Source organism: Adiantum capillus-veneris, chromosome 21 (assembly GCF_014529385.1).
Source record: "Adiantum capillus-veneris isolate H3 chromosome 21, ASM1452938v2, whole genome shotgun sequence".
Classification (NCBI taxonomy): Eukaryota; Viridiplantae; Streptophyta; class Polypodiopsida; order Polypodiales; family Pteridaceae; genus Adiantum; species Adiantum capillus-veneris.
The window spans coordinates 59,001,743-59,020,338 of record NC_140951.1 but is presented as its reverse complement, the minus strand read 5'-3'; the positions used below and the strand labels follow the sequence as shown (position 1 = coordinate 59,020,338).

The window sequence follows — 18,596 nt, the reverse complement described above, 5'->3', positions numbered from 1 at the left end:
CGGCTGATGTAAGAATAGCCTTGCAGAATGGAGAGCCAACCGTTTGGCTTTGGTCAACAACGAAGAAGGGAAAGACGCGGAGATTCCAAGTCAAAGTCAAGGAGAAGCAAGCAATGTGATTTCTAAACGTAGTAGATTGGACTCACTTGCAACAAGTGCATGTGTCTTCTACAGCTTCATAGTGGCCCAAATTCCTTATGGCGCACACAGGCATCCATACTCATCAAAATTCAGTGCTAATAACTGGCCCAACCAGACCGACCGATCGACCTAGACTCTTGATGTGAGAAACTTGTTCGGCCGTAGCCGTTTCACACTGGCCATGCAATGTCCACCCTTGCACCTTTTCAAGGGTTCCGCGGAAAACAAGTAAAAAATAAAATAAATAAAAATATGTAGTACATAGTTAAGGAAGGCAACAGGAAAAATATACCTCCTTGTGAAAGCATGTCCAGGCCAGTCAATAGATTGCATACCCTCTCTCGCATAGAACGATATTCAACATACATGCATTTTTACCACGTGAACCACCTCTTATTTTGGACACTTAATTAATAAGCGACTTTTAGTCATTTAATGAAATCATGGGGCTGCCTTGAACCTGCTCAACCCGGCCTTCTGGCATCTATAAAGGAAGGCAACCTTGACGCTTGTAGAAGCAGAGAACCCGGGAACTTGGCAGGGCACCAGACCGTGCCGCATGACCAACAGCCCAACGTTTTCTCACATAGATGACCAACATTTTCAGCAGAGCATGACCAGCGTTCTCAGTTTGGACAGCCAGCGTTTTCAGTTTTGGAGCATTGCAAATTTCAGCCCCTAGCCTCATCGTCGTTGCAGACCCCTTACCATCGACCTGGCTAGCAGTTCGACATTCAGCCGTATACCCGTCGTCATCGTCAACATTGTCGTCGTCGTCGTCGTCATCACCGTCATCGACACAGTATCCCTGCACCTAGTACCATAAGGATCCATAGACCCATCGGTACCTCGTCGTCGTCGACATAGACCCAGCACTATCCAGTTTCAATAGCATCAGTACCCAATACCCAGCATCAGTAGCATCAGCATCTCTGCATTTACCCAATGTATCAGCATTGTGCAAGAATAAAGAAAGTACTTGCTCTAGCAACAGAGCAAGGGGGCCCTTGAGGGTTTGGGACCCGACATTCAATGTCGTCTCTTTTCTCTCTCTCATGTGTCTCTCTTTCTTTCAGTTCTTTCAAGTGAAGTAAAGTGCCCCTTGTGTTTGTGCGGAGTACTAGATCCGAGCTAAATCCTTAAAACACTTTCGTTGCACCTGACATTGGTGTCAAAGCTCTATGCGTGCTTCGTCTTCGTGAACTCAAAGGAAGAACCAAGAACCTCAAGAACCCAAGAACCCAAGAACCCAAGAGCCTCTGCCAGTTATTTTTCCTGAAAGAATCTTCGAGTCTCGATCATGGACTTATTAGCTCCCATCTTCATTGCCACTTCTTTGAAGGAAGATCGACATCGGATACACGAAAACCAAGATCTTGAGTACCAAGATCTACTACCCTTGTATGCAGGTATGGAAGGAGTGGAGATAGGATCCCTAACCTCTTCTACATTTGCATTCACATGAAGCGTGCATTCACTTCCGTTGACAAGAAAACGTTGGAATTACCTCCGAGCACCCTTACCTTTCAACTTCACCCGCAATGTTTTCACGACATGACTATTCAAGTGGTTGTACTTGCTCGCAAGGGAGACTCAACAGGAAAGCTGGTATTCTCCAACAATAGTAGACTACCTGGTAACTCAATTGGTCGATGTTTACATCACAACCGATCTACATCCGTAGTACCCACCCGTTTGAAGGAATTTCCATCAGTTGATGCATTCACATGCATCAGAAGCATTCAGCATCAGAAGTACAAATAGAAGTTCGGCAGTTGTGCCTCACCTTTAACAGGGGGGGGGGGGGGGGGGGGGGGGGGGATGTCACTTGCGCTACGTGGACATATTCTGCTACAGTCTAGCATGATTCAGAAGCTTAGATGTAATCGGATTGGACACTCCAAGCGAGAAATCAATAGCAGAACAAAAACTTCAAAGTCACTGAACTTTATGAGAGAGAGAGAGAGAGAGAGAGAAAGAAAGAAATATTTTTTAACGTCTATGAAAGGCCGAAGTCGGCCTATGAGACAAATCAAAGTACATGAGGTGGGTGTCCTCTATGTATTCGTAAAGGATAAAAGGTACAAAAGTAAAGGTGACTATCGTGTATGATGACTCGGGGAGGAAGGTGATAAAAGAGTGTGGATGGAGTTCCAAAACTGAGGAAAAGATGCAATCCTATATGCTGGGGTAGAATGTACAATCATAAGATGAAATGCTATCCTATCTCTAGCTCCATCCAGTACCATAATCAAGGAGTAGTACAGGATGCATGGGCGGGTAGGGTGTGAACAGTCCTCGTAAGATGGCTGTTGGATCTGCAAAAGCCCGGAGGTATCTCTCCTCCAGAGATCTATAGTAGTGCTCCTGGATCTCGCTCTGATGTAGGCGAGGTGCCCTGCCTCCATGGGGACGTTGGTGTTTGCGAGCTCGGGCCTCCTCAGCCTGCTGTAGAGTCCCTCCTCTTTGGATGGTCGTAGGTGGTGGTGCTGCTATGGTCCTCTGAAAAAAGTCTGTGAGCTGTGTCTGGCGCTCATCTCTCATAGCCGATGCTACTTGGAGGAGGGAGTCCCGATGCTGCTGTATCTCGAGGAGAAAGCGGGCGAACTATTGTTGGTCTCTTGACTCAAAAATCTCATGTAGTGTGGGCTGATCTGTAAACAAGGTTGGGTATCTACCTCTGATCTCCTCATATGCTCTACATATGCAAACATAGTGCTCCTCGCTCTCAATCTCTGCTATGCAAAAGTCTGCATATCCTCTCTGCTCTGGGGACATGTGTAGCTCGCCCTGCCTCGATCTCTAGCCGGTGTGACGATACTCTGAGTTGTCCGATGGCAACCCGTGCTCTATGTGGCATGTAGATATCCATGTATCTCGGGCTCTGGATGAACCCATCTGCTAGGATGGTCAAGAAGTGATCTTTGTAGTACTACCTCTTCATGAGGGGAGGCTCTCTAGGTGTGGTCCATGTCTCCCTACTGTAAAGCTGCCAAAGGTCCTGTCTGAGAACACAATTCCTCTCAGTGTGTGAGGCGTATATGAGGAGAGTTAGGATCATACTGAAAAGGAGGCAGGTCTTTGATGTCCAAACCATGGGATGTAAATCACTCTATGACCTGTGAGTACCATGCTCTCGTGTCACCCTCCTGATGCAACTGTATCGATGCCTCAAAAGCTCTGCGGGTGAGTCTGTCTGGTGGGAGCTCTCGCATGCGCTGAATGAAACAAATCGTTTGGAAAAGGGCCTCTACTAGCATCGGTGGTGTGGCTAGCTTTGCTCTGATGATGTCATGTGGAACTGAGGGTTTGTTGTGGAGCAAACGAGAGATCATAATGATCTGTGGACGCTCTATTTGTGTCCATAGAGGTGCTGAGAGTCCTGGTGCCCATACTACCACGGCATACATCATGGCAGGTGTGACTAGAGTGTCAAAGAGCCACCCCTTGGTGCGGGGCTCCTGGAAGTGGGCCTGATGGCATCTACGCTCTAAGGTGGCTAGCGTTGCATATCCTCGTGTAATCCGGTCTCGGGCTCCCTGGGCCATGGAAAATCTGTCAGTGGTGCCAGTAAAAGTCACCCCCAATTAAAATATGAATCGACCACCTTGACCTGTCCACCTGCTACTGTAAGTACTGCTCTACTACGAACTGTCCTAGAAGTATGGAAGATCATGACCTTGGTCTTACCAAGGTTCACTGTGAGTCCTCTCTGTGTGCAGAAATCATCTAAGGCTCGTAGGGGGGCTCTGTAATCCCTCCTGAGCTCAAAAACAAGGATCATATCATCAACATAGAGCATAATGTGGAGTGGTATACCTGTCACAAACTGTTGACGTGTCAAAGCCTAAACAATGGAGCCGACTTACAGATGCCGGCCGAGGTGCCTAAACACTAAGAAGAACAAGTAGCACAAGAAGAAGTCCTACCAACGTATGGGGACCCCGTACGATGGGGCCCCAAGTGACATAAGAATTAAAATAAAGCAGAACAAGTAGCAGAAGAAGAAGTCCTACCAACGTATGGGGACCCCGTACGATGGGGCCCCAAGTGACATAAGAATTAAAATAAAGCAGGACTCACACACACACGAAAATTGCGTAGCTGCTGACGTGGCAGATTTCCGAAACTTGCGCTGGCATGATGACGTGGAAGGCTATACGGATTTCCATGTTTTGCGTTGACTGCTGTACGGAATTCCGTAATTTACACTAGCAGCTTTTTGGCTTTGCTTTTGGACCACATGCTTTTGAGTTTGAAGGCTTTTCACTGTAACTGTTTTTCAAGCCAAGGGCCTTTAAATATGAGGTTAGGGCTCATTCTCTGGCATGCTTCCTGGAGAAGGTACAGAGTCTGGAGTACTGGCTTGTACTGTGTTGATGCAATATAAAGAAATACCGAAAGGGGCGCCAAGGTTTGGGGCCAATACTCTCTAGGGTGAAATTCCGCCACTCCATGTCGCGTGTCGTCTCTCTCTCTCTCTTTCAATTCAATTGTTATTGAAGTGCTAAAAGTCTGTTCAATCCGTTCTTTTCTATTGGCACGTGGTGCCCGTCTTGTGACAATACCTACCAAGTCTGAGCCCGCTCCGTTTGCTCGTAGGATGTAATCTGAAATCTCGTCGATGTAGAGACCAAATAGAGTCGGGGAGAGAGGGCATCCTTGCTTCACACCGATGGTGCTAGCAATGGGATCCGATAGTCCACCAGGGCATCGCACTCTACCTGTGACCTGTGCATACAAGGAATGTATGGCCCATATCATGTTAGAGGGTATCTGTAGCTCCTGAACGCGCTGAAAGAGTCTATCTCTGGAGATAGTGTCAAATGCTTTGCGGAAGTCCACAAAGCAGCAGTAGAGTCTCCTCTTCCGTGCCTTCGCTCCGTCTATCAGACATTGAAGCACAAAAATGTGATCGATGGTCAAGAAAGTGCATCTGAAACCTGCATGTCCAGGTGTCCATATCCCTGATGCCTCTGTATGTGTGCTAAGCTCTGCCTCCAGAACTGCCTCGTATAGTTTGGCCAGTGTGTGGCGAATCGTGATAATCCTGTAGTTCCTTCGATCCAAGGTGTCGCCAGATTTGTGGATGGGCACAATGGTGTGCATAGTCCACTCCTCTGGTAGTCCCTCAACCAATGCACGGTTGATAGTCCCTCAACCAATGCACGGTTGAAGAGACGTGCTATCAGGGGGGAAAGAGTGTATGCCGCATAGATCACGTGCTCGTTGTGTAGGCCGGTACGATCTGCTGAGCGGCCGTGCTGTAGGCGCTGAATGGCCCTCTCCACCATAGTAGATGTAAAGAAAGTCGATGTGGTAGGTCGAGGGTCGGATGGCTCTGGGATCAGTCGCTACCCAGGTATCTGGTATAGGCGCTCGGCATAGTCATGCCAGGTCTGAGGCTCCTCTAGTGGGATAGTAGGACGTGGTTCTTTGAGAATCCTCCATGTGGCGCAGTCTGTACTCATGAGAAGGTGATATAGCTCAAGCTCTTGCTCCTCCTCTCCCTCTTCGTTCTGCTAGCGCCCTCTCTCCTGCAGGCTATCGCCACCTCTCTCTGCACAGACCCTGCACTTCCTTGCGTGCTCTATCACTTGCCCACACCGCCGCGCACTCATCAATTGGTATCAGAGCCCAATTAGGGTTTGCTCCCAAACCTACAAACGCTGATTTTCAGCCAAGGAGGTCAACTTTCACGCGAGATTTTGCAATTTCATCGCCAAAGGACTCGTCCCCGGACACTACAAAGCTCCCAGCAAGTCAAATTGACCTAAAACAAGCTGAAATTAGGTCAAAATCAGCAAATTACAGGTTATGACAGCAAAATACAGGTTTTGCAAATGATGAATTAAGTGTGGGAACATCTTTGCTAAGTCCCCGCTACCCGAAAACACTGAAATTGCTGAAAAACAGGTCCCAAAACAGGTGTTTTCAACAAATTTCAGATTTACGCACGTTTTGGCATGAGTTTTTATGATGCGACTACATTAGGGAAAGTGCAAATTGATGCAATCTAAGCACGTTTAACAAATTTTGGCTATGTATGACTATTTGTGGCTCAATTTCATGCAATTTGATGCTACAAATTGGGACTTTTGCTCTTACATGCTTCTAAAGGCTGTGCATTAGCCTTATGTATATTCTGTGAGGCTAAAAACAACTAAATTTGTTGTTTTTTAGCACAAATTCACTCGCTGAAATTTCCTGCACATAAATTTCAGAAATTGTTTTTTGTGCCCAAATCGACCTATTTTGCCCTAAATTGCTCATGTGACCATTTGGAGTTGTAGTGCACATCTCTGTGAGGCTATACTCCGGATTTTGTGCATTTTGCCCAAAAATTCAGTGTATTAGCCCTCTTATTAGTGCAACTATGGCCTCATCTTCTTTAGATGTGAAGAATCTATTCGAGATTAGGAGGTTCGATGGAAAGACAGGATTCAGGGAATCCTATTTCTTAAGCATTGTGAAGGGTCACTTGAACAGGTAAAGCCACAGAATATGACAGATGAAGCATGGGTTAGCCTGAACAGGAACGCTATTACATACATTAAAATGGCCATGACCGATGAGACAGTCATTGATGTGAAAGGTCTCACAACTGCTTTTGATGTATGGGGGAAGTTAAAGGGAATGTATGAAAATACAACGCCTGTCAACCAAGTGCATTTGATGCGAAAACTTGTTGGCATGCAACTAGATGAGTCCAAGGGCGGTGCAGAGCACTTGTCGTTGTTCGCAGGTACTTTGTCGTAGTTACGGGACTCAAGCTTGCCCCCTTTTGATGATAAGCTGAAAGCTATCTTCTTGCTTATGACCTTACCTGAGTCATGGGAAACATTGGTGGTTTCATTATCCAATAACCTGACCTTTGATGGTGTTAGGGGTTCTATCTTGAATGAGGAAATCAGGAGGAAAGCAAGTGGAGAGGGAGGCAGCTCTGCCAACATGGTTAGAGGTAGGACAGAAAAGAAGAATGCTTATGCACAAAGGAGTAAGAGTAAGAATAAGGAAAGGGGAAATGCCAGCAAAGGCAAGGGTGATGTGACTTGCTATCAGTGTGGCAGAAAAGGTCACAAGAAACCCGATTGCAGGTACTACAAAGCCGAGTTAGAACGGAAAAAGAATGGCGGAGACAAAAAGAAAGAGAAGAAGGAAGTCAAGACAGATGCACAGGATAGCTCAAAGGACAAAGAGAAGGCGAATGTAACAAACTACTGACGTGTCGACCTACTAAAGAACGGAGCTACCGGCCGAGGGGCCTAAACCCTAAGAAGAACAAGCAACAGAGGAAGTGTCACAGAGTGATGACGTGGTTGCCCGAGTGCAGAAAACCCTAACCCTAATTTCTGCCAGAAACCCTAATTGCTGAAACCCTAATTCTGGAAACCCTAACCCTAAAACCTGCAAACCCTAATTTCTGCCAGAAACCCTAATTCTGAAAACCCTAATTGCAGAAACCCTAATTCTGAAAACCCTAACTGCTGAAACCCTAATTCTGGAAACCCTAACCCTAAAACCTGCAAACCCTAATTTCTGCCAGAAGCCCTAACCCTAAGGCAACAGACAAATTCCGAAAATTGCACTGACATGATGACGTGGCAGGCTGTATGGATTTCCGTGATTTATGCTGGCAGCTTTTGGCATTGCTTTTTGGACCATAAGCTTTTGAGTTTGAAAGTTTTTCATGTAAACTGCTTTTTGGACGAGAAGCTTTTGAGTTTGAAAGCTTTTCATATAAACTGCTTTTTAGGCCAAGGGCCTTTAAATATGAGGCTAGGGCTCATTCTCTGGCATGCTTCAGTACGAAGGTGCAGAGTCTGGAGTACCGGCTTGTACTGTGTTGATGCAATATAAAGAAATACCGAAAGGGGCGCCAAGGTTTGGGGCCAATACTCTCTGGGGTGGAATTCCGCCACTCCGTGTCGCGTGTCGTCTCTCTCTCCATTTCAGTTCAGTTGTTATTTGAAGTGCTTAAAGTTGTTCAGTCTATTCTTTTCTATTGGCACGTGGTGCCCGCCTTGTGACAGCGAATGTGGCTTCTAGTGTTGTGATTGAGGAGCTGTCAGATGTAGAGGACATCTTGTGTGCCACTTTGTCAGATGATGATGCTTATGACATTGATGCCTCTCTTGATGTTCATTCACAGGACATGCAGATCACCAAGAGTGATCTTATTGATGCCTTGTGGACTGTCAATGATGCATTATCCCAGACTTGGATTGTTGATTCCGGTGCTTCATTTCATGTGACTCCTATCAAGGAGTGTTTCTCTACTTTTGATGCAGGCTACCGTGGCCATGTATATCTTGGAAACAATCATGCATGTTCCATTGAGGGTATTGGCACTGTGCATCTCTCCATAGATGGCACAAATGAGCTTGTCTTGCATGATGTTAGATATGTGCCGAGAATCAAAAAGAGTCTGCTTTTTGTTGGTCAGATGGATATGCATGGTTACAGCATCTTGTTTGAGAGAGGATCATGGAAAATGACTAAAGGCTCAAGGCTGATTGTAAAGGGCACAAAGAAAGGGACACTTTACTGCATGCATGGAAAGGCCGTGTTGGGCAAGTTTATTGCATTGGCTGAAATTAACTCTCACATGGAGTTGTGGCACAAGAGGCTTGGCCATATGAGCCAAAAGGGCCTTTCTAAACTTTGTACTTTGAACAAGCTTGATGCTAAAGGCACAAAGCTTGACTTTTGTAATGAATGTCAATATGGCAAGCAAGTAAAGCGTTCTTATTACTCTAGTGTCTCTCGTAAATCTTGTGTTCTTGATCTTGTACATTCTGATGTATGTAGCATGCCTACTAAGTCTATGGGAGGTGCATGCTATTTTGTCTCCATTGTTGATGATCATTCTAGGAAAATTTGGGTTATTTGCTTAAGTCTAAGGATGAAGCCTTTGCTGCGTTTAAGAGATTTCATGCATTTGTGACCACCCAAACAGGTAGAAAGCTAAAATGCTTGCGTACAGACAATGGGGGGGAGTACACAAGTGCTGAATTTAACAAGTTTTGTGAAAATTTGGGCTTAAGAGGAAGCTTATTGTGCCATACAACCCCTCTTCTAATGGTGTGGCTGAAAGATTTAATAGGACACTTTGTGAGAGGGTGAGATGCATGCTGTCCGCAGCTAATCTCTCTCATGGATTTTGGGGAGAAGCTTTGAAAACTGCAGTGCATATATGCAATCAATCCCCTCACATGTCTTTGAAAGGTGACATCCCTGAAGAGGTTTGGTCTGGCAAGCTTGCTTCATATGATCACTTACGCATTTTTGGTTGCGAGGCTTTTGTGCATCTTAGACCTGAGTTAAGGAGTAAACTAGATGCCAAATCCATTAAAGGCCTTTTCATGGGATATGGTGAAGAAGGCGAAATGGGTTACATGATTTGGTTACCTCAGCTCAAAAGGGTTGTACGCAGCCGGGATGTTGTTTTTAATGAGGCAAGGCTGCTTCAAAACAATTGTGCCTCAAAGCATGACCATAAAAGGGTCAAATTTCAGCATGACCAGCCACCTGTTAGGCCTAGTTTTGACCCTCAAGATGCACCACATATGGCTGAAAATGTAGATGATCAAGTGGTGTTTGAGCCAGATGATGTTGGGCAACAAACTGAGGCTCCTGAAGGGCATTTGCAGCCAAGAAACAATGCTGAAAATGGTGCTGAAAAATATACTGCAACCCATTGTTGATGATTTTATCATGCCACTCGATATAAACCCATTGCCGGATAAGGTGGATCATTGGGTGAGGCGATCTACTCGTCACACACGGCCTGTGAGCAGATATGATCCCTCTTTGCATTACATTATGTTGACAGATGAGGGAGAGCCTCTTACGTATAAAGAGGCAAAGACATGTGAGCACAGCGACAAGTGGGAGCTTGCTATGCAGGAAGAGATTAAAGCTTTGCATGCTAATCATACTTGGGATTTGGTTGAATTGCCCAAAGGAAGGAAGGCTATTCCTAACAAATGGGTGTATAAAATCAAGACTGTTGATGCAAAACCCAAGTATAAGGCAAGGCTTGTGGCAAAGGGATATGTTCAAACCAAGGGCATAGACTTTCAAGAAGTGTTCTCTCCCGTTGTGAAGATGACCACTTTGCGCGTATTGTTTGCCATAGTGGCTGCTCTTGATTTGGAAATGGACCAAATGGATGTACATACCGCTTTCTTGCATGGTGATGTGAAAGAAGAGCTTTACATGAAGCAACCCGAGGGTTTTGTTATTCCTGGCAAGGAACATACGGTATGTATGCTCAATAGAAGCTTGTATGGGCTGAAACAATCATGTAGACAGTGGTACAAGAAGTTTGATCGCTTCATGCTTAAACATGGTTACAAAAGAAGCCATGCAGACCATTGTTTGTATACCAAGCTCTGTTGATGCACTTAAAGGGCAGCTGAAACCTGCATTTTCAATGAAAGACCTTGGGGCAGCTGAACATATACTTGGAGTGCGTGTTACAAGGCAAAGAGACAAGCGCCTATTGTATTTGTCGCAAGAAAAGTACATAGAAAAGGTGCTGGACAGATTTAACATAGCTGAAGCAAAGCCTCTTGGTGTGCCATTACAGCCATATGTCAAAATCTCCAAGGATGATTGTCCCAAGTCAAAGGAAGAAGCCAATGACATGCAAAGTGTGCCTTATGCTTCAGCTTGTGGTTCACTTATGTATGCTATGGTTGCTACTAGGCTTGACATAGCCCATGCAGTGGGAGGGTGAGCCGGTTTATGACTAATCCAAGCAAGTTGCATTGGGATGCAATGAAGTCCATTATGAGGTACTTGAAAGGGACAAAAAATAAATGCCTTTGCTATGGTAAAGGACCAATGGAGTTAAAGGGATTTTGTGACTCTGACATGGCTGGTGATGTGGATACACGGAAGTCCACAAGTGGCTATATATTTACTCTTGCAGGAGGTGCTGTTTCATGGTGTTCTAGATTGCAAAAGATCGTTGCATTGTCTACTACAGAAGCTGAATATATTTCAGCCACTAAGGCTTCTAAAGAAGCTATTTGGTTAGCACACCTATCAAGGTGGAAAGGTACGGAGTGTACGATACGTAATCAGTACGTAAGGTACGTACTTCTGTACGGATCGGCCTCTAAGGTACGTGACCAGTACGTAACATTTGTAACAACAAAAAGAATAGTGACTTTAGCCTTTTTCAGCCTATACATACTAGGAACTACATAGAGTCTAGACATAGATACTACTTCAAACATCCATTAGATACTGCTTCAATCTGGTTCCTAAACACAATCTCAACAGCTGTGTAACGCACAACAACGTTTTCTTCATCAAGTAGCCATCCCGAATGGAATATCCCGCTACTACCTCCCCATTCTGTATTCGATTGAATACGTCTAAAATCTAGATACTAATAGCAAGATGTCCCTAAAAAAACAAAAAAAAACAAAAAAAAAAACAAAAACAAAAAAAATTTGTGGGGGAAACACAAACAAACAAACAAAAAAAAAACGTACACTACCTATCCGTACGTATGGAACCGTACTGTACGGCTGTACCGTACTGTACGGATCCGTACGTACGTACGGATGCAACCTTGACGCCTATGCAGTGAGTTTGGTTTGCCTGCCAAGGTACCTATGCTTGGTTGTGATAGCCAGAGTGCCTGCCAAGGTACCTATGCTTGGTTGTGATAGCCAGAATGCCATGTTTCATGCATGCACAAAGCATATTGATGTGCGGTATCACTTCATACGAGAAGTGCTTGAGGATGGCCTTATTACATTGGTTAAGGACCATACATCACAAAATCCAGCTGATGCTCTCACTAAGTGCTTATCCAAAGCACAACATCATCTATGCATAGAGATGGTGGGAGTCACGTAGCTTAAAGGCGCCATTTATGCCTTTAAGTGGGAGGTTGTTGGGTTAAAGGCCCAAATGGCCCCCTTTAATGTATATTTTAAAGGTTACTAACCTTTGGCCAAGTTCACATTGAACTTGGCCACTAACTTTAAATTGGTCCTATACATATTAATAAAGGGAATGTGAGTTTTTTTTAAGTCTCACTTATTCCCCTACCTATCGAGTAGCGTGCCCTCTCTCTCCCTCTTCGTTCTGCTAGCGCCCTCTCTCCTGCAGGCTATCGCCACCTCTCTCTCTCTGCACAGACCCTGCACTTCCTCGCGTACTCTATCACTTGCACACACCGCCGCGCACTCATCAAAGGAAGACTTCCCCTAGTCTGGAGTACTCCATGATCCCCTCCCTGAGACATGTATATGGTGATTGTGTATCATCCTCCTCCTCTCCTACATGTGTATGGGTCTCCTCTACCCCTACTCTTCCTGCATGTGCAAATCTAGAACTGCTAGGCGCGAAGTAGCAAATGGCAATGTATAGAGTGTGCTCCTCCGATAGCTCAATCCGTATCCACATGTAGCATGCCTCTAGGTCGCGGGCTACTATCTGTATTCTGCTATGAAGTGAGCGGCGATAGAGGATTGCTACTCCGCCACATCCTCTAGAAGTGTTGTGCTGTGTGCACTTCCTATGTAGAGACTCCCACTGGTAATCCTGTACTCGAGGTAGGCCTCTCTTGGGACTCGCATGTGTCTTTGCGAGTAGAACAATATCTCGATCATGCATCACCTCCTCTAGTCTCCCTGGATGTGTCCAGAGAGAGCCATTGCAGTTCCAAACTGCCATGTGTATCTCCTCATATGCTATCCCATAGGCCGCGAGTCCCTATGCTACGGCCTTGCCATCAATAATGACTCGACCGTCTTGGTAGGAAGCCCGTTTCTCCTCTTTGCATGCTTGTTGTACTCGAGGCATGCATGCTCTCCTATGTTCTACTTGCATTTTTGTGAGGTCATCATCAAGGTAGATGGGTGCCCCTGTGAGGCCTCGTAGGATGACCCTCTTGCGGATGAAGAGGGTGCGGGCTTCTTCTGATGGAAATTGGAGGATGAGGGCCCTCTTTTTGGTTGAGTCTTTACCGACTCTCCAAGCTTTGGTGAAGGGGGTGGGGTCTTCTATCTTGTACCCAAGTTTGGTACATAGGGTTTTGCCATCTTCCTCGGGAGTGGGGTCTTTCCCTTCTTCCATGCCGGTGACTCGTACATTTAGGCGGCGGGCATGCCGTATCTTCTCCTCTTCGAGTGTGGTGTGTACAAGGAGGGCCTCTTCCTTGTGAGCGTCCTCCTTGGCCTCTTTTTTAAGGTTCTTCTTTACCACCTCCACCCACCCTTCCTTTGAGGCCTCGAGCTTGTCTTCCAAGCTTTCGGTGAGAGCTTTGGTGAGTTCTTCCTTGATGACCTCTTTAGTTTCATTGTTTATTTCACCTTCCTCATGGGTGAGGGATGCGATTGAAGCATTGAGGATGGCCATTTGTTCTTGCATCTCCTCCTCCTTTTTCCGTCCTTCTTGGGACTCCTTCCACATCGCGAGCTCCTTCCTTGTCTCCTCGTCTTTAATCTCTTTTTATTTGACCCACTCCTCTTTCTCCTTATTCAAGACTTTCACTTCCTTCTCGAGCTTGGAGAAACGGTTGATGATAGTGTTGATGGCGAAATCCGTCATTTTCTTGTTCTCCTTGATTGTGGCATTCAGCTTGTCGTCCATCTTGGTTAATTCCTCCTTGGTCACTCCTTTTGCCATCTCGGAGCTTTCTTGATTTATTCGTTTGTCTTTCGTGACTCAAGTGTTGAGGGGAGTCATGATGAAAGATAGGGGTATGGATGGATGTGGGTAGGCGTGTATGGATAATTTGCAATGAGGGGGCCACAGACGGGGGTGGGGGGGGGGATGTGGGTAGGCGTGTATGGATAATGTGCAATGAGGGGGCCACAGACGAGGGTGGGGGGGGGGGGGGGGGGGGGGGGGATGTGCAATGTGCAATGTGGGTAGTGGGTGATGTGAAAGTGCAATGTGTGTATGTGTGTGTAGGGGCGGCAACAATAGGAAGGGATAGGGGCGGTAGCACTAGTGCAGGTGCAACAGCTACACAGCAGGTGGGACTAAAGTGGGGCGACAGCACTGCTGCAGGTGCAGCAGCTACACAGCGGGTGGGACTGCAGTGGAGCGGCAGCACTGTGGGGGGGGAGCACCAAGCAGGAGTGGTGGAGGGCGTTGTGCAAGCAGGCAGGGAGAGAGTGGTGGCGGGCACTGCGCGAGCAGGTAAGCGGAGGGGGTGGCGGGCGCTGCGCGAGCAGGCAGGGGATGGTGGTGGGCAATGTACGAGCAGGCATAGAGAGAGAGAGTCCGCACGGCCCGACGGAGTTCCGTGGCCATAGGTATTGACGCAAAATCAAGAGTCTGTACTGCTCCCACGTCAGCGTTCGAACCGTTTCTGCCACGTCAGCACATGTCCGGGTGGTCATGCCACATCATCACTTTGTGACATACCCCCCTCTTGAAAGAATTGTAATCACCCGTCGATTACGCTTGCAAAATCGACAGAGACCATAGACCATTTCAGCAAACACTGACTCTAAGTACCGACACACTAGACACGACACATCTAGCACTTGCACAAAGACGACAGTCACATCACTGCACATGACATCACATGACAAATCAATCACAGAAGAACGCATTCCAAATCTCAAACCGTGACTGCCAGTGACGTATTTAGTAATCGCATCTAGATCCATCCCGGACCTCACTAATGTCGGATTAACTAATCCCATATTGCGATCATGTCTATAGCAAGGTTGCATCCGTACGTACGTATGGAACCATTTAGTACGATACAACCGTATGGTACGGTACTGTACGGTCAACTTGAAAATTTTGGGGAAAATCAGCACACTGATTTTGGTGGACAATTTTAGCGAGCCCTTTTGTGTGGCTTAGGCTTATTGAAGTGTGTGCCAAGGCTTAAAACTTCGGGGCGCACCTGTTACGATTTCCAGAGAGCAGATTTGTGCAGAGACCTTCACCATAGTTACACGTACTCTTTGTGACCCCCCGTCCTCTGTAAGCATTGGTTCTCCTCTCGCATTTCTCATGTGTGTCCATTGTAATGTTAATTTGTTTATGAGTCTAATTTTTAAAAGCTCTGTGAAATTAATTTCAATATAAAATGGTTTTTTTACAAATGGTACATACCTGAAAGGTGGTTCAATACGGAAGTACATTCCGTACGTACCTTAACCGTGTCGTACACTACGTACCTTTCCACCTTGGTCTATAGAGATTTTCGACTCAAGCACTGTCGTGTGAGAGTAATCATTCGCCGCAAGCAATGTCGTACGCAAAAATCATTTTCGGGGATCCCATTTCGAAGTACTTCTTTCATAAAGTCATCCAGCAAAATACTGTCAGCCAATCAATATCACTGAAATCCAAAGGAAAATCAGTGACTTTATTCTTTCTAGGTAACCTAGAGCGGAGTAACACCTCTCTTGTGCAGTCCCGCCTGCACCAGATTCAACCTGCTGATCTCCAAAAATTCTTGGAATAGCCAAAGCTAGACCAAAAGCATCAAGGTAAAGTTCCAAATCTGAGGGGTATCTGCTAGGTCCTCCTCCATCCATTTCGCATTCAATGCCGGATAGTTCTCGACTAAGAACTACCGTTTACTTTACCTTTCTCTTTCCTTTCTCGGTATCTCCTCGCTAAATACGATGCGACTAAATCGCTAAATACGTTTTAGCAACCTAAAGGGGAAGTGAGCCAGTAATCGCATCTCCGCGCTAAATCTTAGACCGTGACTACCAGAACAAGTATCTCCTCGCTCTCTTTCCCTTTAGGTTGCTCCTATGGGTCCTTGTCGATTGGCACCTCACCCTTGAAATTTTTCAACAGACTCACATGAAAAGCATTGTGAATCTTCCAAGTCTCTGGCAACTTCAGTCTAAAGGATACATCATTTATCTTCTCTTTAATCTGGAAAGGGCCATAGTATTGCATTCTTAGCTTTGGAAAAAGCTCTTCCTTTTCCTTTCGTTTCCTAAGGCGTGCCTTCTCAAACCGTAAGAGCACCCAAATCATCCTCCTTCAACTGCTAATCGCGACGAATCTTGTCGGTTGCCTTCTTATGCCATGCTTGAGACTTCTCAAGAGCCTCGTGCACCTTGGCAAAAGCAATATCCAGATCTAGATCATACTGATCTTCTTTCAAAAAAAAAATCTTATCCCGAGTCTGGGGAAATCTCTGATGTACCAATTGATTCCCTTTTTTCTATCTTTTCTTGTGCCCGGGGTGGGTAGGGTAGCTTCTTTAGCTTCCCCTTAGCATTGGCACGTCGGTCTCAATCATCGGAACTCTAAGACGCACTGTCATCTGATCCCCTTTCTATGGAATCCTTTGATGAACTTGCATTTGGTTCCCTTAGTTCATTGGAATCTTCTAATTCTCGAGAATCCTGTGATGAGCCGTCATCCGGTTCCCTTGATTCATCCTTTTCAATCTAGAGGAGTCTTGCTTTGTTGAGGTGGATACTATCTTGTCCATAAGATAAGTTAATGAGCCGACATGCGTTCCAAATCGTTCCTTAGCAAGTTGCATAAGTCTCTGAATGAGTCAGACTCTGATTCAGACAATAGTCTCGATTCTCTTTTGCCAAACTACAACAAAACCGCTCAATCTGGTCTTTCAAAGTAATCTTCCGAAACGAAGACATTGGCAAATAAGTATCCCAAAACCACTGGCAGTAGTCATCCAATGTATCGTTGTCAGTTATTTTCAAGTGATGCCAAGCCGTGACGACATATGTTGCCTATTCATCTGATATCCAAGTTAAAGTAAAAATTGTCTTGAATTCTAATCACGTCGCAGGTGCTTCTTTGCGTAACAACAGAGTAGACCACCATGTCAATACAGTTCCTTCCAAGTAAGATGCCTCCTTTCACACCTTGGATTATTCTGAGGACCGTCCTCCAGAGAAGGCAACGTCAAACTGTTGTACAAAGTCAAGGGCTCGATGGGTGTCTTGGTAGTGTAAAAACGTCTCAAACGTGACGGCCTAACTCCCTTCTTGAACTCCTTAGTTTTCTTGTTGATCTGGTCTCCTCCTTTGAACTGCTAGATGGCCTTCCATGCCTTCTAGACTTTTTCAAAAATTTGCTTGAAACAAATCTCGTCTTTTTTGGTGCTTAGAGATTTAGGAACCTTCTTAGCACCTTCGAATACTTCAAATGGCGCCTTCCCCGTGTGTTGTTGTAGACAAACTCCACCAAGGGCAAATACTTTTCCCATTAAGTCTTCTAATTCAAAATAAAAGACTTCAACCAATCCATATCCATTGAATTGGCTATCTCAAATTGCCCATCTGTCTGCGGGTGGAACGAGGACGAGAACTACAATTGTGTGCCAATGTTCTCCTAGATTGCTCTCCAAAACAACCTAGTTAACTGGGGATCTCTATCCAAAGCAATGGACTCAAGTATGCCATATATTCGGAAAATCTGTGAGACAAACAGTTTCACCACATGATCGGGCTTAACTATCTTCTTTACCGGAATGAAGTGGGCTTGTTTACCGAAGCTGTCAATGACTGTCAAAATGCCATCATCCCCACTTTGAGTCTTACACAACATCGTTTTCCGCATCAAAGAGCGATCTGGTAGGGAATAGCCTGAAACTGTCTCCCCATCTTGTATCCTAGTAAAAATACCAACAAAGTCAGGATCCGTGGCGTACTGATGAACCATTTCCTCAAAGCTTCTGTGGTGAATCACAAAAATAGGCGGAACCAAGGACTTTCGAGACAATGCATTTGCCACTAAATCTTTTTATCCTTGAACATGGATAATATGGAAGTGAAACTGTGACACGAGGGTAACCCATCACATCTGCTTTTCCGAAAGCTGCTTCTGTGACAAGAAGTAGCGTAAACTCTCATGATCCATAAGGACTGTATGGTCAGTTCCGTGTAACTAGTGTTGCCACTGTGTAAGAGCATGGATCACTGCCAATAGCTCTTTTTCACCAATTTGTGCTACCAATTATGGTCGTGAAAACATTCTACTTTCATAAGCAATTCACCCGTATAGTCGGGAAGGGCAGGTCACCACGAGTTGGTCGGGCCAATCGGCACTGGAATCCGAGCAGTAAAAGGGAGTCTAGGCTCATTTCAAAGTCATTTAGGCCCCTCGCTACACTTATAAGTTGGTGGGTACTAGGAAATTAACTCAAAAGAGGCAAACTGAACACTTGGCGGCTGGAGATGCAATTGCCACACTCATCCCAGCTGGGGGCGCCCATTTCAAGAGAGGGGGCTGATTTTTGCCCAAAAGTGTGTGCTATACAGTGTCTGTGAGTAGAGGGTGTGAGGTGATCCCAGCTTTAATGGAAAGCTTGCCTTCTCCCTTGCTCTACGTAGCACGACGATTTGCACTCGCGCACCTCTCTATCCTCTTTGCACATATGGTAATGCCCCACTAGTTGGGCTTCTCACATGACCATGTACAATTCTAAGGGTTTTATGCGCGTTTGCCACGGCAAGAGCCTT

General features: G+C 45.7%; 2 protein-coding genes across 3 annotated transcripts in view; both read right to left on the bottom strand.

Annotated features, from left to right (window-relative positions):
* LOC147431012 (putative E3 ubiquitin-protein ligase ARI7) overlaps positions 1–18,596 on the bottom strand; it is a 61,154-nt gene that overhangs the window by 18,621 nt on the left and 23,937 nt on the right. The gene's annotated exons all lie outside the window — the stretch shown is intronic.
* On the bottom strand, positions 12,883–13,581 carry LOC147431013 (uncharacterized). The gene has a single exon (XM_086494508.1). The coding sequence runs from the start codon at positions 13,579–13,581 to the stop codon at positions 12,883–12,885; it is 699 nt and encodes a 232-aa protein (XP_086350634.1).